At 41.5% G+C, this 24,936-nt stretch overlaps 2 protein-coding genes across 5 annotated transcripts; both read left to right on the top strand.

Moving 5' to 3' along the window:
* The first annotated feature begins 4,472 nt into the window (after window positions 1-4,472).
* Window positions 4,473-6,315, top strand: LOC309689656 (putative nuclease HARBI1). 3 transcript variants are annotated; one of them, XM_082506223.1, is made up of 4 exons: window positions 4,473-5,307; window positions 5,384-5,496; window positions 5,582-5,693; window positions 5,774-6,315. In XM_082506223.1, the coding sequence occupies exons 1-4, from the start codon at window positions 4,875-4,877 to the stop codon at window positions 6,151-6,153; spliced, it is 1,038 nt and encodes a 345-aa protein (XP_082362349.1). In that variant the 5' UTR covers window positions 4,473-4,874; the 3' UTR covers window positions 6,154-6,315. The 3 variants fall into 3 exon arrangements, 1 of the variants encoding a protein (XP_082362349.1); XR_014271489.1 differs by having other exon boundaries at window positions 4,473-4,686; window positions 5,267-5,307; window positions 5,384-6,315; XR_014271488.1 differs by having other exon boundaries at window positions 4,473-4,686; window positions 5,384-6,315.
* A 2,159-nt stretch (window positions 6,316-8,474) lies between these two features.
* On the top strand, window positions 8,475-20,991 carry txlnba (taxilin beta a). Of its 2 annotated transcripts, none has more exons than XM_082507015.1 (11): window positions 8,475-8,586; window positions 14,349-14,577; window positions 14,677-14,758; window positions 15,441-15,526; window positions 15,634-15,804; window positions 16,074-16,268; window positions 16,534-16,653; window positions 17,411-17,485; window positions 18,068-18,160; window positions 18,458-18,553; window positions 19,376-20,991. In XM_082507015.1, exons 2-11 carry the CDS (start codon window positions 14,365-14,367, stop codon window positions 20,627-20,629), a joined length of 2,385 nt encoding a protein of 794 aa, XP_082363141.1. In that variant the 5' UTR covers window positions 8,475-8,586; window positions 14,349-14,364; the 3' UTR covers window positions 20,630-20,991. The 2 variants fall into 2 exon arrangements, with proteins under 2 accessions (XP_082363141.1, XP_082363140.1); XM_082507014.1 differs by lacking the exon at window positions 17,411-17,485 and adding an exon at window positions 17,287-17,361.
* Window positions 20,992-24,936: the final 3,945 nt, after the last annotated feature.

Here is a 24,936-nt window from a genome sequence, read left to right as displayed (position 1 = left end):
CAACCTGTTGAAAGGGGAGGGGGGGGGGGCAGCTGCTTCCAAATAGAGCACATTTCATTTATAATGTTGTAAATCCAAGCCCATTATGTATTCATGATATGAATCCTGGGTTGTGTGAAATCTCAGAAATAAACCCTAGACAAAGTGAATCTGTGAACCTAGGTGTGTTAGATCATGTTGTGGTGATCCTTGGGTTGAGGGATGGGTGTTCATACTGGAGTGCAAACTTAAAACCAATGGAAGATGGACAAGAAAAGTTCAAAGCCATCAGGTCCTCAGTTTAGAAAAGAAGAGGAGAAACAAGCAAAAGATACAGGTAAGCAGATGTGTCATTGGATAATGGCAGGTCATCCTGAAACAATCAGAATACTTTATTAATCCCTAAGGAAATTATGTGTGTTACAGTTGCTCCAAGAAGAAATGGTAAAAATAGTAACAGTAACAGACTAAACTCCAAACAATACATTATGTTACAGATTTGAATATTAATTAGTCATTGTTAATTTGTCCTGTTCTCATTGTATGATGAATTATGATGGCTGTTTGGTAGCTGTTTGCATACTATGCATACTCTCTCACTCTTCGTGTGTGTGTGTGTGTGTGTGTGTGTGTGTGTGTGTGTACAACAGCTTTATGTTAATGTACAATCCTTAATATGTTTTGTCTGTGGAGGGGGGGGCAGAGGGAGTGTTCGCCCAGGGCGCCAAACAGGCTAGGACCGCCACTGCTGGGAGGCCACAGTGCTAACCACTACTCCACTCTGCTGTTTATCAGTTTGCCATTTTACTTTCCTAAAATCCACTTTTTTGATTTTCAGTTCTGTCTGTCTTCTGTGTCTGCGTCTTAATCATCTACAAGATGTCTGGTGGTATTTTACATTCTGCTTCACAGCATGTATTTAATAATCAAACAACCTCTGTTCTATGTGCAAACTGAGTCATTCACATTCCACACACAAACACATTTGTCAGAAGGTCAGTGGTTCGATCCCAGGCTGCCTACCTCTGTCTATCCATGATGTCATAGTGTCTGCTCATGAGTCTGTAAAGTTCAGTGTCTAGTCTGGATCTCTGTGTCTGTTGTGTGCTTCCTGTTTTACTTTGACAGTCTCTCGTCTGTGTGTGTTATGTTGTGTTTGCTCGTTTCCCTGTAGTATTATTATTAGTATCAGCTGTGTTCCCTGTGTTCTCTCGTTAGCCTTCTGTGTTTTTATGTCAGTCTCCCTTAGTTCCATGTCATTTTATCCCTCGTACTGTTCCGTTTGCCAACTTGTCTGTTAGTTTTTGCTTTCCCAGTTTAGCTAGTTTTCTGTTCTGTCTGCAAACCCGCAATAAAGCAGTGTGTTTTGAGTTCACTTTGCCTCTGTGAGTGCAGTTCTTGGGTCCACCATGTCCTGCCTGCCTTCACACAGCCATCACTGCACTTTTAAATTGTGTCTTAAAACCCATCTCTTTCCCTCTTTCTTTCTCCCCTTCTTTCCCCCAGTCAAGTCTGTCCCGTATTCAGTGAGTGAAAATAAAATAAACAATAAAAGGTGAATCAAATGGACCATTACGGCAAGGCTGGGATGGTCAATTTGGTAAAGTAAATCCGTTGGGCAACTTTCTTTGCCTTTAGACAACAATTCTGATGGCAAAAGAGCCAAATGGGACAGGCAAAAAGAAAAAAAACCCATCTATTCAGAATTGCAAACCCTTCATCATAATTCTAATTTTCCAGGGTTGGCAGGATACTGAGCAATGTGATTCTGTGAAGTCCTGAGCTAGTGAGGTGGTCACTTTGCTATTTCAAGTGTTATAGTATTTAAAATGTTATATAAAATGAATCTTTAAAAACCTGAATGTGAAAGTTTGCTCTGTTTGGTCTGTAGTATCTGAGGTTGGGTAACTAAATGGTGCCTTCAATTATAGATCCATTATTTGTTATTTTCTCACTTATTAAATCACTTACAATGAGACTCCAATGTGAGGATGTCTGTTAAATGAGAAAATGAAGGGAAAAAATGATGTAGACATTCAAATTAAGTGAAAAATGGAATTAAGTGAAACATTGATGGAGGAAAAACACGCAGTCAGTCAGGAGAGCTTTATTTTAGAGTGTCGGACATCCTTTAACTGCTGCTGAAGCATCATTTATTTATTTGGAAATAAAATCACAGAGGGTTCAGAGGGCCTTTTACTTTGAGACAAGATCAGAGCTAAAAGCCTGTCAGAGAGTCGCTGATGGGTTAATACCTGCATGCTCAGTGCCAGACATGGTTTACGCAGGAAATAAAACTCATTTTCTCTTCAAAGTAAAAATTGGGACCATTTCATGTCTTGGGTCTTCCTTTTTTGGAGAATCTCTCGCTGTAGTTCAGATGGGCTTTCTCCATCTGTGCACCTTGAAATAGGCCACAATTAGTAAAAACGTTGAATTCTGACAGCAAAAAGTAAAAATCAGACAATGCTTCAAAGGTTTATCAGTCAGCAGCCACTGTGTGCCCAAGAGATGGTCTGCAGTGATGCACTGTGTGGTGTAGAGAAACAGGAAACAGTTCAGTGCATTTAGGTATCAACTGTAATAAATTATTGATTTAAAAACAAAGGAAGGTTGTGGTCAAGGTGTTGGATACTGAAAGGACAGATTTAGCAGGGCAGCTTCAAAGAATGATTCAGGCCGCCTGACATATTTCTTATTAATGCATTTGTAGCCCTGCTGGTCAGCTGACTTTAAGGAGAAAACAGCGATAGGTGTGAAAATGGCTCGTACCTCTGTCTTATGTTAGTCTTTCGTAATAGAGACAAATTTAAGGGCAGCTGTGGCTCAGTATGATCCCAGTCTTATCTGGCCAAAGTGCCCCCAATACGGCTGTGTGTGTGTGTGTGTGTGTGTGTGTGTGTGTGTGTGTGTGTGTGTGTGTGTGTAAGGTAAATGGGGACAGTTACTCTCATCTTTTATGTCAGACACAATGAGTGCAGAAATGGATGTGTGACGATTAAAGAAAACCTCTCTTACCAGAATTTTCTAAGGACTTGTGAGTACTTTATGTCTTCGCAAGGAAAGCAGGTCCACACTGTACCCACAGAGGGCCATAATGTCCACGTGAAAACAGATTTATGTCCCCACAACATGTAATACAAACACACAAACGAACACACACACAGTGCTGTTTAATGGAGTTCCCTGAAGCAGCCTGGTGGCTCATTGCTGCCATCAGCTGGTCAACTACAGAATACTCACTTACTGTAATATATACTGTATATACTTACTAATATTTACTGTATATATTACTGTAATATTTACTTATATACAGTATATTTCTATATATCCTGTCATATTTTCGGCTTTGTGGCATTACTCGAAGCGTCTGTCTGTCACTTGTCTTCTGTATTTAAACTTCTTTTTCTAGTCTGGTAATTAGTTTCCTTTTTCTATTAAATAATGTTGTTATTGATTTCTCTTTGGTTGTAATTTATAGTTTTCCAACACCATAAGCCAAAAAAGGGAAAGATTTATGATTAATTACATAAAAATAAAAAAAATTACTTTGCATGTAAAGAAAACAAAATACTAAATTGAAAGATGTAAGCTTTAACTTACGTAATGTAAACTTAATCCAGTGTCATCCTCTTTATTATAAATCATCTTGTCTTTCATTAAAAATGACTTTTGTCATTGCTGGATCTAACTGAATTGGTCCTAGCACTGAACCCTGTGGAACTCCATAATTAACCTTAGTGTGTGACAAGGACTCTCCATTTACTTTAACAAATTGGAGTCTATAGATAGATATGATACAAACCACTGCAGCGCAGTACCTGTAATACCTACAGCATGCTCTAATCATTCTAATAGGATATTATGCTCGACAAGATTCAAGAGTTTTTTATTTGTCATATGTGTAGTCATTAAAGTGCAAGACATTATAGACAATAAACAATAAGTAAATTCAAATTAAAAATCTAAAAATGTACATTGTGTGAATGGAATGATAAAGGGCTTCGTGCCACATAGCACAGCAATGTATTGACAGAGCAATCCAAGAGACAAACAGAGTGACCAGAGTGACCACAGTAATATAAACAGTAGTGAAGCAGCATGATCAGTGTAGCAATGTGTGATGTAATAATAAATCAGATATGATATGAAATAAGACTGGGAAAGTTCTGGAATGTGAGAAGAACATGATATAAGGTCCTGTTTCAGTCACTTATGGTGATGCTCTGATTTAGGACTCGGACAGCATGAGGATTGAAGCTCCTCTTTAGTCTCTGTTTTTGACCTGCTAGTGTGGATGTCATGGTTTCCGTGCCTGCCCAGCCGGCCCCACAAGGCTACATGTGTTTGTATTCTCTCTCTCTCTTCTCTCTGCCTGGGCGGAGCTCACTGCGGGCTCCCGCCCTTGGCCCACACACCTGTACACGATTAGCTGTCATTACCTGTCCACTATTTGAGGTTGGGACACAGATCTTCTCATTAGTGGTCCTCTCAGCTTCCATGAATTTGTGCTTAAGTATTTTGTGACTTGCGAGTAACTTCTTTTTTCCCTGTGTAATAGTTTTCCTCCCCGGACCTGTGACCTTCCTGCAGTGCGATCGTGTGTGAGTTTGGGCTTGAAGACGAGAGCGAGTGTGAGAGAGTTTCCCCTTGGACCTTTGGAGCCCTGGGCCCTGTTTCAGGAAGCCGGTTTAGTGGAAAAACTGAGTAAGTATACCCTGAGTTAACGAAAACTCTGGGTTTTCGGTTTCACAAAGCGAGTTCAGCTGAAGCCTGAGTGAGTCACTATGACGACACACGCCGTGAAGCTAACCTGCCCCCTAGCAGGTTTACTACAACTAACCCTGATTGTCTCCGCCCCTTTGTCGGAAACCTGACAGTAGGAAGTGTCAGACATGGCGTGCCCCTTCCTTGAAGAGCCAGTAGATCGTGAAGCCCAAATTCTCCGCAGAGCTCTCCGCCGGGAGAGAGTGATCAGAGCGCGTTTGGACATTTTATCATTTCCTGATGATTGTCTGTGCGAACGTTACCGTTTCTCAGCACAATCTATAATTTATTTGGATAACATCCTCAGGCCATATATTACGCATGTGACACATCGCGGACATCTTCTCAGTTCTGTACATATTATTTGTATTGCACTTCGGTTTTTTGCAAACGGGAGCTTTCTGTATAATATTGGTGAAGCTGAGCACGTTTCCAAGGCTACCGTCTGTCGGGCAGTCAGGAATGTTACAGTTGCACTGAAACGTCTCCTGTACTCGTCTGTGGTGTTCCCCGGTCATAGACCCACAAGATTTATCAAAGAGGGATGCCACAAAATTGCAGGTATCAGGATTACCAAAACTTAATTTATGATGTGGTGATACTTGAACTACTACTTAAATTTTACATTTATTTTCAGGGTTCCCAGGCGTGATTGGCTGTATAGATGGTACTCACATTCCAATCATTGCTCCTTCAGTAAATGAAGGAGACTATGTGAACAGGAAGTCTTTCCACAGCATTAATGTACAGGTACATAGTTCCCTGTAGCATTTCAAACTAACAAATTATTTCATCATAGTAATGGATGCTAATTTGTGTTCTCTGCACTGTGAAGATCATATGTGATGCTGCCAACATTATCACAAATGTGGAAGCCAAGTGGCCAGGCTCTGTCCATGACTCACAAATATTCCGTGAATGTACACTGAGCACAAAATTTGGACATGGTGAGTTGAAAATACTTTAAAATATATAAAGACCAATTGCTTCAGGGACATTTGAACTGAAGTGTATCCTTCTGTCTTAGGAGAGTTCACTGGCTACTTGCTTGGTGATAGGGGGTATCCATGTTTACCCTATTTGCTTACCCCTTACTCTGACCCTGAACCGGGCCCACAGCAGCGATATAATCTGGCTAATTGCAGGACAAGAGCCAGAGTTGAAATGACTATCGGAATGCTTAAGGCCCAGTTCCAGTGCCTGCAAAGACTCAGGGTCACCCCAGAAAGGGCATGTGACATTATTGTGGCATGTGTGATTCTTCACAACATTGCCACAATTAGAGGAGAACACTGTCCTTCTGAACCAAACAGCAGTGATCCAAACCATGAACATCCTGACCCTCCCACGGACATACAAGATGGAAGAGCAGTCAGAGACACCATATGTCACAATCATTTCTTTTGACCCATCACCTCAACATGTTGAAAGAAGAATAAACAGATTTTTTGTTCAACTGGCTTTATTGGTCGCCTGTGTTTCCTGTACACAAAGTATTAAAAGATGTAAACCTCATAAAGTGTCTCTGTTGCTTCCTCCTCTGTAACAGCTGTCAATGTTTCTTCATTATTTTCCTGTAGTAAAGAAATAAACAACATTGCTGTTCTACCTTTCTGAAACCAAATATTCCGAGTTGGGCAGTTCGGGGCTTCCTGAAACAGGGCCCTGGGCCCTATTTCAGGAAGCCGGTTTAGAAAACTCAGAGTGAAAAAGGATACGCAGGGTTGAGTAACCCCGAACTGTCCAACTCGGAATATTTGGTTTCAGAAAGGCTGATAACAATTAGTTCAGTCAACGCGGAGTTGCTTTAACCCCAAGTTAAGCGCGCGCACGAGGATACATAAAGCCCTGATTAGTGGAGCACAGATTAAGCGAGTCACCATGGAGACGGAGGGAAAGAAGGCGCGGTCAATGTATTTTACAGCGCTTGAGGCCAAAATTCTGATGGCAGCATATGCCGATAACATGCAAATTTTGCGGAAAAAAAATAACACAGCCTCAGCTGCAAAAGAAAGGGAGCATGCATGGCAAAACATAGCCGACAGAGTCAATGCGTGAGTGTTCATTTAAACATTGATCTAGGGATTTCCACCCATTTAACACATTATCTTATTATATTTCATTATATTTTATTTTATTTTTTATTTCATACATTTTATTTTGTGATGTGATGTGAGCGCAGGTGCAACCCAACAGGCCCCAAACGTTCCTGGCAGCAAGTAAAAATGAAATATAAAAATATAGTCCAAACAGGTAAGGTGTAATTGTATTATGAGCCATAGTGCTTGGTCTGTTTGTCCGATGTAAATCAATTGCAGTTAGAGGCTACATTAATTTCCCCTCTGTAAGCACTTATTGAAATTATCTGAGCACATTACAAGTACATATTTGCTTACTCTGTATGATCAAATGTGACCCGTTATAGCCACTAGAAAAAAAGCGGAGGCCCGAAAAACAGGTGGGGGTCCTCCACCACCACCACTCACAGAGCCTGGCCACTTGGCTTCCACATTTGTGATAATGTTGGCAGCATCACATATGATCTTCACAGTGCAGAGAACACAAATTAGCATCCATTACTATAATGAAATAATCTGTTAGTTTGAAATGCTACAGGGAACTATGTACCTGTACATTAATGCTGTGGAAAGACTTCCTGTTCACATAGTCTCCTTCATTTACTGAAGGAGCAATGATTGGAATGTGAGTGCCATCTATACAGCCAATCACGCCTGGGAACCGTGAGAATAAATGTAAAATTTAAGTAGTAGTTCAAGTATCACCACATCATGAATTAAGTTTTGGTCATCCTGATACCTGCAATTTTGTGGCATCCCTCTTTGATAAATCTTGTGGGTCTATGACTCACTCAGAATTAATCTAAACTCGCTTTGTGAAACCGAAAACCCAGAGTTTTCGTTAACCCAGGGTATACTTACTCAGAGTTTGCACTAAACCGGCTTCCTGAAACAGGGCCCTGGACTTGGACTGGTGTTGTAAATAAACTGTGTTTGGAGACGTCAACCTGCTCTGCACTTGAGTCCCTGCTATTAGTCATGACAATGGAACCTTCTGCCTGACTGCAGAAGTTCAAACAGTATCGAACGCTGCACTGAGGTCTAGCAGGACAAACACAGAGATGAGTCCACTGTCAGAGGCCATAAGAAGATCATTTGTAACCTTCACTAAAGCTGTTTCTGTGCTGTGATGAGCTCTGAAACCTGACTGAAACTATTAGAATAAGATAATCTGTTAGGTGTTTGACAACTACTCTTTCAAGAAGTTTTGAGATTAAAGGAAGGTTGGAGATTAGAAACACCAAGACATACTCATTCATAGTCTCCAGTAGCAGTGTTTTGTGTGTGTGATTGTATTGAATTGTCTTCTGCTGTTGTAGTTGAAATGTCCTAAACACCACTTGTTACTGTGCTGATTGTGTTAAAGACTGTGAGTCTGAGTCTGATGATTCCTTTGACCCAACGTCATCATTACTGTTAGTTTCTTTTCTAATCCGTTTCAAATTCACTTCCGCTTTTTTTTTTTAACACATTTAGCCTAAAAACTTTTAAGACCCAGGTTTTTAGGTGACCTGTGAATATTGGTGATGAAGTTATTTCTAAAATCACAAAAGACTCTCGGGAACCCACCCACCCCCATCAGAATGTGTCCCCTTATCCACAGTCGCAGCACACTCTGGTGCAGTCACCGGCGTGTCCCTGAGCTGATCCTCTCATGTTATTTTGGGGGTCAGCTGTCCCGTGAACAGGACCCTCCTCCTCCTCCCGTTCTTCTTCCGTCTGTTGCTGTCTCTTCTTCACCTCCTTCACTCTGCTGATCCTGGTAAGACTTTTTCATTCCTCCCTTCCTCAGAAATCTTACTTACTTGTGTTCACCGTTCTTACTGCTGCATTTGGGTACACTTCCACAAGTGGACTACTTTGTGGAACAAACTGGAAATGTATTTTTCCTCCTGTTTCAGGCATAAATGGGGCCTGATGGTCATTTTTAAAGATGAAAAATTTTTATTGCTGCTATGTTTTCATTTTAATAAATAACTTTAAAGTACAACATGAAAAAGACATGAAGAGCTTTGTAATGGCAGCCATGACACAATAAAGGGCTGTGTCACTGTCAGCGTGTCTATATTCAGCCCTTCAGCACTTTCATACACAGCATGACTGGAATGTAAAAAATACCTGCATTTGAAGAAAGCAGTGTCTTATTCTTTAAGGATCATTTTGATAATTCAGTACAGTGAAAAATGTGATATATGTGATAATTTTAAAGGTGCCTTGTGCCTCCTTTTACTTCAGTTTAGTTGGTGGACTGTTCACTTTGTCACATGTAAACAATTACTAATGTTTTGGCCTTGCTTGTGCTGTTTTTGGTTGTCTACATCTTTCTGCAGTTACCTGGTTTTTCCAAAGATTTTCTGTTTGGCTGTTCTGGCTCATTCTGACAGTAATGTCTTTCTTTTAGTTTTGTAAATGGATCATTTTATTTTGGAGGCATAAAGTGAGGTCAGGTGTAGGATCATTTGTCCAAAACTAAGAATGTCCTTAAAAAACACAAACAAGAAACAAGCGTAACATTGGTATTTTAAGATTTAGCTGATAATCAAGAACAAAGAATGCAGTTATTCAAAGTCCAGATTATGTTCATGTGGTTTTTCCATCATCCAGCTTGAGCACAGTCATCAAGTAAAAACATTACCATGAGCAGTTTATTTAGTCGTGGTCAACAGTTTGTAATTCAGGGGGAGGGGCTGTGATTGGTTGTGTAATATAGAGGGGAGGAGCTTAGTGTATTTTTGCAGTGGGGCGGCAAAACAGTGGAAACATGAAGCAGACACACAAAACAAAAAAACAAAAAAACAAGTTTATAATAATGTTTAGCCTTAAAATCTGTGACTGTATGCCTGGAACCATATTTGGATGCTCTCAGAATAGATGAGACTACAACAGCTGTAGCCTGCAGTGTGTGTGTGACTGTGTGTGTGGATGGGGGGGAGGGCAGAGTTGGCTATCTCACTGTGATGGCTAATTTTAACTTGACAGATATAATAACGGTGGCAGCCGTCATGTTGCAACAGAGCTATGTGGACACACACACAGAGGAAGAGGCGGTGAGCTCAATGACGCCTGATGGGAAAATAAAAGTAATGTTGGTCGCTGATTAAAGGTTCCTTCCCCTCACTATACATGGCAGTTTTATTAGTTTCAAAGACATCAACAAACCTACCGTGAAGTCACCGGTCAATTTATTGATTAGACAAACTGTAAATCTTTGCATTTTATAGATTCTGGGTTTTAATATGTTGGGTTTTTTCATGGAACCATATTCACATTGTCAGTTTTTTTTTCCCAAATCATTTTCTGGACACATTTTAGAGATAAAAGTGAATGGATGATTTAAAATTAAAGAAATGTAATGAAACACAACACAACCTTATAACTTATAGACTCCTGGTTCTTGGTTCCAAGAAAGACTTTTGGAGTCTGAGCTTGTTTCCTTTAATAGATGTACTTTGTCTTTTGACTTGTACCCAAAACTGAAGCTTACCGGAGACCGGAGACAGTACAAGACATGGATGTATCTTCCTGGTCAGAAAAAAGAAGCCAGTGCAGATGTGCTTAAAGTGAGATTGGATATAGCTGTGGTTGCAAAAACACTTTCGGTCTACAGTAGACTGTTCAGAAAAGGCTTTTTGATTTGATCTCTGCAAACATTTTCCTCCTGAGTCTAGTATAAAGTAGTTGTGATGCTGCTGTGATCTGTCACAGCTATCAGTGAGCTAAATTTAAAGTGACAGCTGCCAGATACTTTACATTGGATTAGCATGTGCTAAACAATGGAAAGCATGTTTGCAGTTGGTGTGAGCTGTTTATGAGCTGTATAGTTGTTAAAGGTTTTCAGTAGATTTTTCAAACTCACTGTCCAAACTTAAACTTGTACATTTTTAAAGAATAGAACCACAGAGTAATCCTTCTGTTACACTTGAATCAGAACATACCTCCCAATTGCTAGAAACAATTGCTAGACCATCTGATTTTGTCATATAGTTCAATTAAATATTAAAGGGTACAGTGGGGCAAAAAAGTATTTAGTCAGCCACCGATTGTGCAAGTTCCCCCACCTAAAATGATGACAGAGGTCAGTAATTTGCACCAGAGGTACACTTCAACTGTGAGAGACAGAATGTGAAAAAAAAAAAAAATCCATGAATTCACATGGTAGGATTTGTAAAGAATTTATTCGTAAATCAGGGTGGAAAATAAGTATTTGGTCAATAACAAAAATACAACTCAATACTTTGTAACATAACCTTTGTTGGCAATAACAGAGGTCAAACGTTTACTATAGGTCTTTACCAGGTTTGCACACACAGTAGCTGGTATTTTGGCCCATTCCTCCATGCAGATCTTCTCGAGAGCAGTGATGTTTTGGGGCTGTCGCCGAGCAACACGGACTTTCAACTCCCGCCACAGATTTTCTATGGGGTTGAGGTCTGGAGACTGGCTAGGCCACTCCAGGACTTTCAAATGCTTCTTACGGAGCCACTCCTTTGTTGCCCGGGCGGTGTGTTTTGGATCATTGTCATGTTGGAAGACCCAGCCTCGTTTCATCTTCAAAGTTCTCACTGATGGAAGGAGGTTTTCGCTCAAAATCTCACGATACATGGCCCCATTCATTCTGTCCTTAACACGGATCAGTCGTCCTGTCCCCTTGGCAGAAAAACAGCCCCATAGCATGATGTTTCATCTGACCACATGATATTCTCCCAATCCTCTGCTGTATCATCCATGTGCTCTCTGGCAAACTTCAGACGGGCCTGGACATGCACTGGCTTCAGCAGCGGAACACGTCTGGCACTGCGGGATTTGATTCCCTGCCGTTGTAGTGTGTTACTGATGGTGACCTTTGTTACTTTGGTCCCAGCTCTCTGCAGGTCATTCACCAGGTCCCCCCTTGTGGTTCTGGGATCTTTGCTCACCGTTCTCATGATCATTTTGACCCCACGGGATGAGATCTTGCGTGGAGCCCCAGATCGAGGGAGATTATCAGTGGTCTTGTATGTCTTCCATTTTCTGATGATTGCTCCCACAGTTGATTTTTTCACACCAAGCTGCTTGCCTATTGTAGATTCACTCTTCCCAGTCTGGTGCAGGTCTACAATACTTTTCCTGGTGTCCTTCGAAAGCTCTTTGGTCTTGGCAATGGCGGACTTTGGAGTCTGACTGTTTGAGGCTGTGGACAGGTGTCTTTTATACAGATGATGAGTTCAAACAGGTGCCATTCATACAGGTAACGAGTGGGGGACAGAAAAGCTTCTTACAGAGGACGTTACAGGTCTGTGAGAGCCAGAGATTTTCCTTGTTTGAGGTGACCAAATACTTATTTTCCACCCTAATTTACGAATAAATTCTTTACACTATTTACACAATTCTTGGACACTAATTCCCCCACCTCTCCCCCCTCCATAGAGCCATCACCACCTTCAAACTGTTCACCTACAACACCCCCCTTTCTCACCCCACACAAAAGAGGATTTCACACCACCTCCTCCCACCACAACTCTTCATATTCATGAAGCAGATGTGAGGAAGCAGTTTAAGAACCTGAATGCTCGGAAAGCTCCCGGCCCAGACGGTGTGTCTCCTGCCACCCTCAGACACTGTGCAAACGAGCTGGCCCCAGTGTTTTCTGGCATTTTCAACTCCTCACTGCAGGCATGTCATGTGCCTGCCTGCTTCAAGTCCTCCACCATAATCCCTGTCCCCAAGAAACCTAGGATCACTGGACTAAATGACTACAGACCCGTGGCTCTGACATCTGTGGTCATGAAGTCTTTTGAGCGCCTAGTTCTCTCCCATCTCAGGACCCTCACGGCCCCCCTCCTGGACCCCCTGCAGTTTGCATATAGAGCCAACAGGTCTGTAGACGACGCCATCAACATGGCCCTACACTTCATCCTGCAGCATCTGGACTCCCCAGGAACCTACGCCAGGATCCTGTTTGTGGACTTCAGCTCTGCCTTCAACACCATCCTTCCAGACCATCTCCGAGGCAAGCTTTCCCAGATGAATGTGCCTGATCCCATCTGCCGGTGGATCACTGACTTCCTGACGGACAGGAAGCAGCACGTGAGGCTGGGAAAGAATGTCTCGGACTCCCGGACCATCAGCACCGGCTCCCCTCAGGGCTGTGTTCTTTCTCCTCTGCTCTTCTCCCTGTACACCAACTGCTGCACCTCCTCCCACCAGTCTGTCAAGCTAATCAAGTTTGCAGATGACACCACCATTATTGGGCTCATCTCTGACGGGGATGAGTCTGCCTACAGGAGGGAGGTTGAACGTCTGGTGTCCTGGTGCAGCCACAACAACCTGGTGCTGAATGCCCAGAAGACAGTGGAGATTACTGTGGACTTCAGGAAGCACACAGCCCCACTCCCCCCCATCATCCTGACCGACACCCCCATCACCTCTGTGGACTCATTCCGCTTCCTGGGTACCACCATCACCCAGGACCTGAAGTGGGAGCCCACCATCACCTCCGTCATCAAGAAAGCCCAGCAGAGGATGTACTTCCTGAGGCAGCTGAAGAAATTCAACCTGCCAACACGGACGATGATGCAGTTCTACACTGCAATCATCGAGTCCATCCTCACCTCCTCCATCACCGTGTGGTACGCTGGAGCCACTATCAGGGACAAACAGAGACTGCAGCGTGTTGTGCGCTCTGCTGAGAAGGTGATTGGCTGCAGACTCCCATCTCTGCAGGACCTGTACACCTCCAGGACATTGCGGCGTGCAGCTCGGATCTCAGCTGACCCTTCTCACCCTGGACACAGTCTGTTTGACCTGCTCCCCTCAGGCAGGAGGCTCCGGTCCATTCGCACCAGAACCTCTCGCCATAAGAACAGTTTCTTCCCCTCTGCTGTCGGACACATGAACAATAACCATATGACTGTTCCCACCACTAACACATGACCCTACGCTGTGTTCACTGCATCATTCCATGTTTGGCACTGATCACCACCTGCACTCATGTATATATCTTTCTACGTAGCACTCTTAATTCTTATTCTCATGTATATATCTCATGTATAGCTCATGCACATATCTTTCTACGTAGCACTTTTAATTCTTATCCCTACTTTTATTTTTTCATGTCTATTTAAGTGCTATTTATGACACTATGTTTGCACTGAAGCACCGCAGCAATTTCCTAATGTTGTAAACCTGCTCAACATTTGGCAATAAACCCCTTTCTGATTCTGATTCTGATTCTACAAATCCTACCATGTGAATTCATGGATTTTTTTTTCACATTCTGTCTCTCACAGTTGAAGTGTACCTCTGGTGCAAATTACTGACCTCTGTCATCATTTTAGGTGGGGGAACTTGCACAATCGGTGGCTGACTAAATACTTTTTTGCCCCACTGTATATGAATAGAGTGAAATCAAAGTTTTTTTACATGCTGCAGTTTGAATGAGTGACGTCCAACAGTTAAGTTTTACTTCGTCTTGTTAGGTTCTCTGTAAATCTCTGTATCTGCCTGCTGTAAAAAAATAAAAAATAAAAAATCCATGTGCATTAGTTCCAGAAAACTGACAATGGAGACGTCGGTGGAAGCAGCTGAGGTGTTGGTGCCTCCCACATCTGTCAAGGCATCTTCACTGGAGCCTGAGAGCAGTGAGGGCGAGACGGCAGGTGTGGCTTGCGCCGCCTCCTCTCCTGACAATCCGGACTCTGTGGAGCAGTTCAGTCGACGGCTGGATGACATCATTCACATGTATAGCTCCGCAGCCGGCGTCCTCGACAAACAGGTTTTAAAAGTTAACAACACCTGCTCCTTGATGTCTGGCTGCTGGTGATGTGTGCCGAACAAATGTAAAAAGCAATGTTTTATACTGTTTTGGATGTAGAGTGGGGTGGAGGCAGAGGTGGAAAAGGTGAAGGAGGAGGCAAAAGATGACATCACAAGCACCATGGACACAGATGACACAGGTGAGGCAGCCAGAGAGCAGGATGGTTTTATTCCTTTACCCAGTTCCCAATAAATACTGCAACCATCCAACCATCAGTCAACCCCACAAAAACCCAAATGAATCTGAAATGTATCTGCATGTGGACTTTAGTAAAGTAAAGTTTTAATGCTGAAGTTTTGTTTCTGATTCAACAAATTTTTGGTGCTTTTGAGCTGATCGCGCTGACAGGTGTCAGATAGTCTTATTAGCCCCAAAATAGAAACAATTTTTAACCAATGCACCTTAAAAGAACTGAACTCTAAAATGAAACTTATGTTGTCTATTGTTGCAATATTATCCTGCTCATACTGAGGATGAACTGCATTTACTTATTTATTATTTACTCTAGTAGCTCTTAGCCTAGTTTATATGCAAGTTACTTGAGCTTTTATCTTCTTTTTTATCTTGCACTTTTAATACTTCTTTTTTTTATTTAGCTTATAGCGCCTTTGATGTGAGCAGCAACAACTTTTCTTTAGAAAAATAAAATTTAAAAAACCAGAAACATGAGAGGGTGAACCATCTCATTATTAATACAAAGTATAATTAATAAAAACAACCAAAGCGAAATTGTTTTTGTCATAGCAAATGAAAGCTTAAATAATGAATACTATATCCTGTGTGTATTATCAAAATGCTAGAAACTGTATCTCTCTCTGCAGAGGCCTCTCTCATCATGCAGGCCCTGAACGAACTCTCTTCTCCAGAGGAGAAACTGGAAGCTCTGGTCAGGAAGTATGCTGAACTGGTAAGGAAGCAGCTGAAGTTTTTAGTGTTGCTTGCTGGAAGTATTTATACTGTTTCTGGCACTGGGTCTTTAAAATTCATAGCAAGTACCTCTCCTTGTGTTCGCAGGCGGCCTTGCGGCGCTGCGATGTGCAGAGGTTGAGTGCTCTGCAGCAGAAGTTGTCCGTCGTGCTGGAGGAGCGGCAGCAGCTGCAGGCCGAGTATCGCAGCAGCATCGCAGCTCGCAGCAAACTGGAGAGTCTGTGCAGAGAGCAGCAGTCATTCTACAATGTTCTGAGGGTGTGGAGGATGTTTGCATTTACTTTGGCACAGCAGGAGAAGCTATTGAGACATAATTTTTAATCCACTTTCACGATAAGCACAAACCGTATAAAAACACAATTTAAACATCTCAGTGTTTTGTAGTTAGTTAGATGGTGGTTATTATCTGGAAGAACTGATTCACTTGTACAGGAAGAAGGAAAGTTGAAGCCTGACAGAACTCTGTTTCTTTCACCTTCCTCTTCTTCCATTCACTTCTCCCCGACTGCCACCGCTACCTCCTCCAGGAGGAGACTCTGCAGCGCTGCAAGGAGGACGAGGAGAAGAGAACAGAGATCACCACCCACTTCCAGAGCATGCTGGGTGAGATCCAGAGCCAGATTGAGCTGCACAGCGCACGAAATGAGAAGCTGTGCGGTGAAAATGTCAATCTGACCGACAAGTTGGAGAACCTCATGACCCAGTGTGAACGGAGGGAGGAGGTGAGAGGTCACAGGTCAACATTACACATTAAAATGTATTTTCAGATATCTTTGAATAAAAAACAAAACTTTAGAGTTACTTCAGATGAGTTTTTTCTTTTTGATTCATTGGTAAATTGATCCATTGATCCACCCATCCATTCTCTTTAGCTTATCCAATTGAGGGTCGCAGGGGGGCTGGAGCCTTTACCCAGCTTTCATAGGATGAAATGCTTGAGAAAATGATATGAAGGTAAATTCTTTCCTGTTCTCCTCCGTCCTGCAGAGTTTGGAGAAGATCAACAAGCATCGTGACCTGCAGCAGAAACTGATTGAAGCCAAACTGCAGCAGGCCAACGCTCTGCTGACCGAAGCTGAGGAGAAACACAAAAGAGAGAAGGAATACGTGAGTGTGCCATTGCTTCCATTGTAACCAGTGAAGAAATAAAGGATACGCCTTTGTCCCAGCATTCTGAGAATTCACCCAGAGCTCTCCAGATATCACTTATGTCAGTTTATCTACATGTAAACAAACTTTGGCATGTCAATTCTAAAAGGTCATATCAATGAATATCATTAATGGTATTATATGTCTGTTTTTAAAATTCCATTTAAACATATTTAATGTGACTTCGGCACAGCAGTCTTATTGCAACATATTCTCATCTCCGTGTGTCAGCTGCTCCAGTTTGGTCAGATGTTTCCTTTTACATAAGCGATGCACTGACACTGGCAAAATTATCCACCAAGACTTTAATGATCTCATTTTTCTCAAGGTTCTGGGAAAACTGGTGATTTGAAATAAATGTTTTTTTTGTTTTTTTTTTTACCAGTAACCCTACAAGCTGGAAAGTAATGAGTTGGGTGTCACAGACCCATCTCACTAATGCAATAACCACGACACTTTGTGCATAAAGGCTTTGACGGTCAGGGGATGAGAACGGGCTGCTTGCTGTTAGCTTGATAATCAAGATGAATTTTCTCTAAATCTGTTTTGAAGGCCATGCAGATTAACTGTATACTGTCTCTGTCACCTTAGTTGCTTAGGGAGGCTATTGACAAAACAAAGAAATGCTTCGCTATGAAGGAGCAGGAGCTGGCCATGAAGAAGAAGGTAAAGAAACGTCTTTAACGTCTGGCTCTGTCTGTTCTCTTCTAACCAGTTACTGGTTCAGGCTGCTGAATGGAAACTGCAGGCTCAGACACTCAGAGAGCAGGGGACTGTCATGCAGGCGCAGGTGAATATTCACTGACTGAGGCTGAGTCAGGCAGATTACTGCAGGTGTCACACAAGACCACAATGAGCTGAATGCACTTATTTTGTGCATGACGGCTTAAAACGTCTCCACACTGTGAGGAATAATATCAAAAAGCTCCTGTTCTCTTTATTAATTATATAAAACAAAAATAATTATTGAATAAGCTATCTGGAAAAGCTGAATTTATTAAAATGCATTTGAAAAAAAAAACACTTTTACAGAGAAATGCATATATGTAAGTCTCATTAACATCTTTCCGTCTAGTGCAAATATACTTAGAGTATACTTTGAATACTGCATCTTACTTGAATGTGGAGATTTAGTCTGGGCCTCAAAAATCAATACATAGGAAAAAATGACTGCAGTTAAGTTTAATTTGTTCTAAATTTGTCTAACCAAGATCTGTTTGAGGTTTTTTTGGAGGTTTTCTTGCAGGAGCAGTGAATAAAGCTTGATTTTAGTTTGTCGTCATATTATTTGAATAGAAATTATGAGGGATCTGCTAATATAAACGTATCTGTCCTATGACTCTGACTTATCAGCCTTCTCCTCTAACCACAGCTGACCCTGTATGGTGAGAAGTTTGATGAGTTCCAGGCAACTCTGGCCAAAAGCAATGAAATCTACGTCCGCTTCAAAAAGGAGATGGAAAATGTGAGTTTTGACCTGTGTGTGTGTGTGTGTGTGTGTGTGTGTGTGTGTGTGTGTGTGTGTGTGTGTGTAGGGTAAATGGGGACAGTTACTCTCATCTTTTATGTCGGACACAATAAGTGCAGAAATTAATTTGTGACGATTAAAGAAAACCCCTCTTACCAGAATTTTTGCGTGTGTGTGAGATGTAAATGGATGGTTGTTGCTCTAGCACGTTTTCTTGACTTTGGATGGATCTGACACAAGTCTGATTCGTAGATTTTATTTTATTTCGTGGTTGTTGTTGTTTTGTTTTTTTAGATGTCAGACAAGATGAAGAAAGTGGAGAAAGAGTCCAATCTGTGGAAGACGAGGTTTGAGAACTGCAACAAGGCTTTGACTGATATGATTGAAGAGGTAAATGTTTACGATGCACTACCTGGAGAATTTAATCACAATTGGAGAGAGACACCTACAGGCCTTGGTTAATCCTTTTTGAATCCATGTGGTGCCAGTGCCTTATCGATAAAAACACGATTGTTCAAATTTGTACAAATTTTTTGGCCCCAGCACAGGACCGAATAATTGCTGGATTCATGTATAGTATTTCCTTAGATTCCGTTGCTCTTTTTTTTACACAGTGGCCAATGAGTAGACACTCCTCCAATTTATTAGCTAATTCCTAAGCTGTCAGATTTAGTGCCACAGTAGAGGTGCCTGCAAATCCATGAATTAAATTCCATTTTATTTATAAAGCATCAAATCACAACAACAGTCGCCTCAAGATGCTTTATATTTTAAGGTAGACCCTACAATAATGCATACAGAGGAAAACCCTGAATCTGGTTAGATACCACATTTCTAAGATTTTCAGGGCAGAGTACAATGACCTCAATTTTATCTGAATTTAGAAGCAGAAAGTTGGAGATCATGAAATAATCCCATCTATAAATGTAAATATTTAGAGAAGTGTTTTCATGGGTCCAACATATTAGCTGATAAAAAAAGATAGATACAATCAAACTGACTGATCCAACACACAAGCTAATCCATTTTCCAATTGGTCCTGGTACAAATGGGGTCTTGGGCCATGTTGCACCAGTGACCTAATTTAGATGATGACAGCAAAGCATCACCAAACCAAAGATCCTTAGCGATTCATAAATACCCTACTCAAACAGCATCGTCTTTTTATGGTGTCATCTTGTCTAATTTTCTTCATCCCTTCTTGTTCTTCAGAGAACAGAGAAAGGTAGAGAGTACGATCTGTTCGTCCTGAAGATTCACAAGCTGGAGAAGCTTTGTCGTGCCCTCCAGGATGAAAGGAAAGTGCTCTATGACAAAATCAAGGATGTTCACTACTCTAATGCCAACCTTCAAACAAAGGTCTTTGGCATCTCCAACCTCAATAACAAGCCTGAGGGTGCTGACGAATCTGCCCTACTGACCCCTGATGAGATGCAGGAAATCGAGGAGGAGGACCCGGTTCTGACAGAGGGCATGTCCCGCCTGAAGGAGGAGCAGACCAAGCTGCAAGAGTTTGCTGCCTCCCTGTTGACGACAACTGTTGACACTGAGGAAGAGGAAAATAATGAGTTAGACCTTGAAGAAGATCTAGTTTCATCTGCATTTTTCCATTTCAAAGCAAAACCTCAAGTCAAAGAGGGTCTGGATTCAGTCCCTGGGCAGGTGGAAGATGTAAAGTCAAAAGCATCAGATTCAGAGCTGCCACAGCCAGTGAAGGTGGAGGAGGTTCTAGATCAGGTTGTGCCTGCTGCAGAAGCCACAACCACTCAGAAGACAACTTTAGAAACAGCATTAGATCCAAATACAGAGGCGATAAAGGTTCAGACACAAGTTGAGGCTGAAGAGGCGCACCAAGCGGAGCCAGACGCAGAGATCCAGCATACAGTCGCACCTGTTCCAAAACCAGAACCAGAACGAGCCAAAGCTGAAATAGGAATGGAGGCAATGAAGGCTGAGGTCCTGGAGGAGACCGGTGAGATTACACCAGGGGCACCAGTGAAAGATGAGAAAGACCAGCAGCAGTCCATTGAAGCTACATCAGCATCAGACCCTGAGAAAGCCAAGTTTGATCCAGAAACAGACGCAATAAAGGCTGAGATCCAGGAGGAGTCCAGTGAGGGCAAACTACAAGTGGCTCCGCAAAATGATAAGGATCAGCAACAGCCATCTGAGTCTCTACTAACACTAGAGACTGAGAAAACTAGGGCCTCTCCAGCAATGGATGCAGAAGAAATGAAGGCCGAGCTCAAGGAGGAGATCAGTGAGGTCAAGCCAATGGTGCTTCTACAAGACGAGAAGGATCAGCAGCAGATAGCCGAACACGTTCAGGCACCAGAAGCAGTCTTAAAACCCTCAGAGTCAGCCTCATCTTCTGTGAACACTAAATCAGCTCCATCCTCTGACGCAGACCCCAAGAAGCAGGTCCTGAAGAAAAAGAAGAAGAAAAGTAGCAAGAATGCCAGCTAAAGTTACAGTGTGTAGGTGTGTGTGTGCTGTTATTTGGTGTTAATATGAACTTTTGCAATTAATTCATTTAAATGGTAGTATCAGCTAAAGTGTTCTCTTCACTGTTATTCAGTCTCACCAAACATCAACAAATGTATTTTACAGTTTGTTAGAATGAAGATTTAATTAGGCCTGACATGTTGACCCATGGGTCTTCATGAGTGGAATATTTTCTGGTAACTAACTGCAATGAAAAGCTAAAAGTGCCTTATGTCAGGCAAGGAAAGTATAGCCGCTGGCTGGAGGACAGTAAAGAGTATTTCTCTCCTAAACAAACAGTACTGTGTGCTAAAATGACTCGAATAATAAAAATGATAATCTGACATTTCTCTGGTCTCATTTACTTTCATTTACTTATGAAAGTCTTTATCCTTTTAAAGCTTCAATATCAGCTGCCATATCTTGTTCTATAGCCACATCTTATGGGTCTGTAAATCTATGGTACATGTGAGAAGGCATTTTGTCCATTATTTGGCCACTGCATTGTTAGTATTTAAATTTCCATCTAGGAGAATTGCCTTTTTCTTTTCTTTTTTTTCTTTTCTGCTTCATACTGAGTATTTTTTCTTCATTTTTCTTAAAATATACACCTTTGTTTGTTGAGATTTATGGGTGGTGGAGGGTCATAAGTGGATTTGAACTCAAATAAAGGGCACGTTTCGTCTCATTGACAATGATCCCCACAGGGTATGTCAATAGACTGGGGCAGGAGGCATCGACTTTATAACCAAAAACCAAGTTATTGCAGAAGTTGTTGCAGAATTATACCTTCTAACGTTTGCTTTACAAAAAAAACTGGAGCTTTTCCCAAATCTCACCAAAGAGCATCTGGAAATGAACATAAAATAAAAACCTGAATAATAACGTCAAAAATTAAGGGACCCCAGTGTGATGCAGAATCCATCTTATGGGTGAAAACCCCTAATCCTGGTCAGGTGCACACTAAAAAATTACACTACATAGGTACCACTGTGTGATGATGTGATATTAAGAGGTCCTTACAAAGCATGACTGCCTTGTAAGGACTGTTTGAAGTGCTGTTTGAAACGGGAAACAAACTGCTCACTACTGTGTCAAAGTGTGGTTTGTTTGGACCCAGCCATCCACCCTGACATCCACCCTGCAGTGACACTGTCTCCGCAACTGTTGCTGATTAAAATAATGCTCGAAGTAATAAAGTATTTATACAAAGAGCCCCATGAGGTTTGTTTTTAAATAAAACACACACACATGCTCCAAATATGGGCCTTTATTTTATTATTTTAAAAAACACAGCAACAAAAATGCAATTTTGAGAGAAATGTGTCCACTTGTGCAGCTGGAAAAGCATAGTTCAGGCTAAAACACCAGACTTAACCATAAAATCAGCCTTTATGTCCTCATTTTAGCAGGTACAGCTTCCTGCACTGAGAAACATTCAGTAATACACTTCTGCAGTTGCAGTGCTTCAAAAATATTCAGATGTGAAGGGTTATACGTCTTAATATAATCAGAATGCAGTTCAGAGTTACAGCCAGTAGATGGAGACAGAGGTCTTCAAATTCTTAATTCAAGAAAAGAATATTGAAAAAAGAAAATCAGTACTACAGGTGATGTTTTTACTTTACTTAGTGTAACTGTGTGATTATGTAACTATGAATACATTTAAATTAGTCCAGTTATTCGATATTTACTTGAGGGTCCAAATACATTTCTACAGATATTTATTAAGAGACATTTCCTGCAGATATATGTCCTTTTCTCTACAAAACGAGTTAGATTCTGTGCTGTGGGCTGAACAATCATTATTTATCCTTCTGAGCATGAGTTCAATAATAGGTGGTTCAAATGTTCATGCAAAGCTTTTGACTTGATCTAAAGTGACTTCAATCAAATTTGATAATGGAGTAACTAAAATGCTTTAAACATAAATGCATGCAGGGTCGTGTCTCTAATGAAATACATCAGAGACCACAGAAACCTCATGACGTGGAAGTTGGCTTACAAGATAAGAGGGAGAGATTCCTACCTCTAAGACTCACTTCATTGCCATATTTTGTGCATGAAAAGAATTATTGATAATTAAAAAGCAAAAACACTAGAGAACAAAGGGTTTTATCAAATTAATTTAAGAGCTTAAAAGGAGGGCAGATAAGGGAGAGAGGGATTTGATTCTTGCCAGAAGTGAAGTGTTTTTGAAGATTTTCGACCTTGTGGCAGAAGATAAGAGCTGGATTAAGGAGTATGCGCATCTGTGCGAAAGACATTCTCATCATTACGTTAGCGGTTAGCTAAGTAATAATCATGTCCTTGAATATAGTTCATCACAGTGGGCGTTACCCAATCGCTGGGAAGGGGGCCTTCAGAGTCTCTGTCTATTTAAATTATTATATAATTAACTTATTTCCATATTTGATGAGGTTCTCCCTGCTTTAACACTCTTTGAGGTTTGGTTTTTAAATAGATACAAGCTCTCAAAACTATTGAATCATTCTCAGCTTTCATTAGGACTCCTTTTGCGCTCCATGTCTTTAAGCTCATTTCTTATAAAAACCGAGCCCACGGGCTCTCCGTATCCCCCAGCACCATTTAATTGAATACTGCAGACAACAATCATGTTTTTCATGCCTGGATGTTACAAACTGATTATTTTATTGGAGCTGAAAGAATTTGAACCATTTTGACATTTAAGTTTTTGTTTGCCTGCAAATTTTATTAAATATTCTGTCTTTGAATATCTTGTTAATTACTTTGCTCCCAGTAACAGCGTTCAACATGAATCATATAGGAAGGTACCTTGCTGCTAAAGAATGCTGCTGAATATCCTGTTCCACATGAAACCGTCCACAGAAAAAGGTTAGACCCATAAAGACTTTCTTCCTTTCGCTCTCTGTGGGATTTATCCTTTCTGTGCAGAATGCTACGTGCCAGCGAGCATCCAGAATGGGTGCTTTCACTTGTCATTCCTCAGTCCCACCTATCTGCTGCCTGATTGGATCAGTGTCCCGCTCCCTGCTCCAGCTTCATCATCTCACCTGCTTAACAAAGAAGAAGCTAGACTGTTAGAGAGGCTGGATGGGGTTACCTGTCCTTTGTTTGTCTGCAGTGATCATTAATTTAAATGCATATTGTGGTATTGACAGTGCACACAAACAGAGACCACTGAGTTGTACCTTTGTATTTGTACTGAAAGGCTTCCTGTAGCTGTGAAGAGCCTCTCTGTACTTGAAGACTGAAGACTCTTTTTGGAGAGATTCAGGGTTAAGGGTCCTAAGTGTTTGTAGGATGTCTTTGGTGACATTGTGAGTGTGACTTAGGTTGTGTGTGTGTGTGTGTGTGTGTGTGTGTGTGTGTGTGTGTGTGTGTGTGTGTGTGTGTGTGTGTGTGTGTGTGTGTGTGTGTGTGTGTATTTTAATCGAGCCAACAGGAAGTTGCAAATAATAGCTGTCACGTTAGACAGATATTGATATAAAAACAGATTTTGCAAATTATAGAAGTGTTTCATGTTCCCATTTTCTAGAACTGAGAGTCAGACAGAGCTTTGGATATTATTATCAGCCTTAACCTTTAAATTTGATTTACAATCTAGTTAAAATCTTGACATTCCCAGAAAGAAAAGATTCAGACGAGTTGACTTTTGTCATCCTGATGCTGTTTTCCTGTAACTTGATTTCAAGTATTCCAGTACATATATACTGCCTTAATGTGATCGTTGAGGTAAACTAAAGGTCAGTTTCTGCAGCACTTAGACCTCCATTTCATATGAAGAGGGAGTATTTGGATGCTTGGATAGGATTTAAGCTTCGAATTGTGACCATGCTCAATGAGAAACTGCAGGTGGAAAAGTGAAGCAGCACACACTCGTGCCTATCTGCAGGAAACATGCAGGATGGGGGTTTCTCTGTGTGGCTAATCAAACTGAGCTGCTTTTTCAGAGTGATGAGCCTGAAACACATGGATGTGTGAAATTACACTGACAGGCAGAAAGAGAACAAGGAGACATTAATGTTTTACCTGCTGACCTCCTTTTAATCCCCATGAATGAAAGCCTTCCTGACTCCTGCTGCCGGGAGCCTTCATTAATAAATCATCCCATAAAGTTGGGACCCAACACAAGTGTGTAACATTAACCTCCACTCATCTGGAGTCTGTCCAGCAGGTGTTGAACCTGCTGCTGGGATCAACCCTCGTTCATATTACATACATTTGAGTAACAGTGAGGTCCAGCACTGAGCCAGCTGACTGGATGGACAGCAGTTTCTTCCACACAAAAGGAAATCCACCTTTTC

Source organism: Aulonocara stuartgranti (genome assembly GCF_965226115.1).
Source record: "Aulonocara stuartgranti genome assembly, chromosome: 15".
Lineage (NCBI taxonomy): Eukaryota > Metazoa > Chordata > Actinopteri > Cichliformes > Cichlidae > Aulonocara > Aulonocara stuartgranti.
This window is presented reverse-complemented; position numbering and strand designations above follow the sequence as displayed.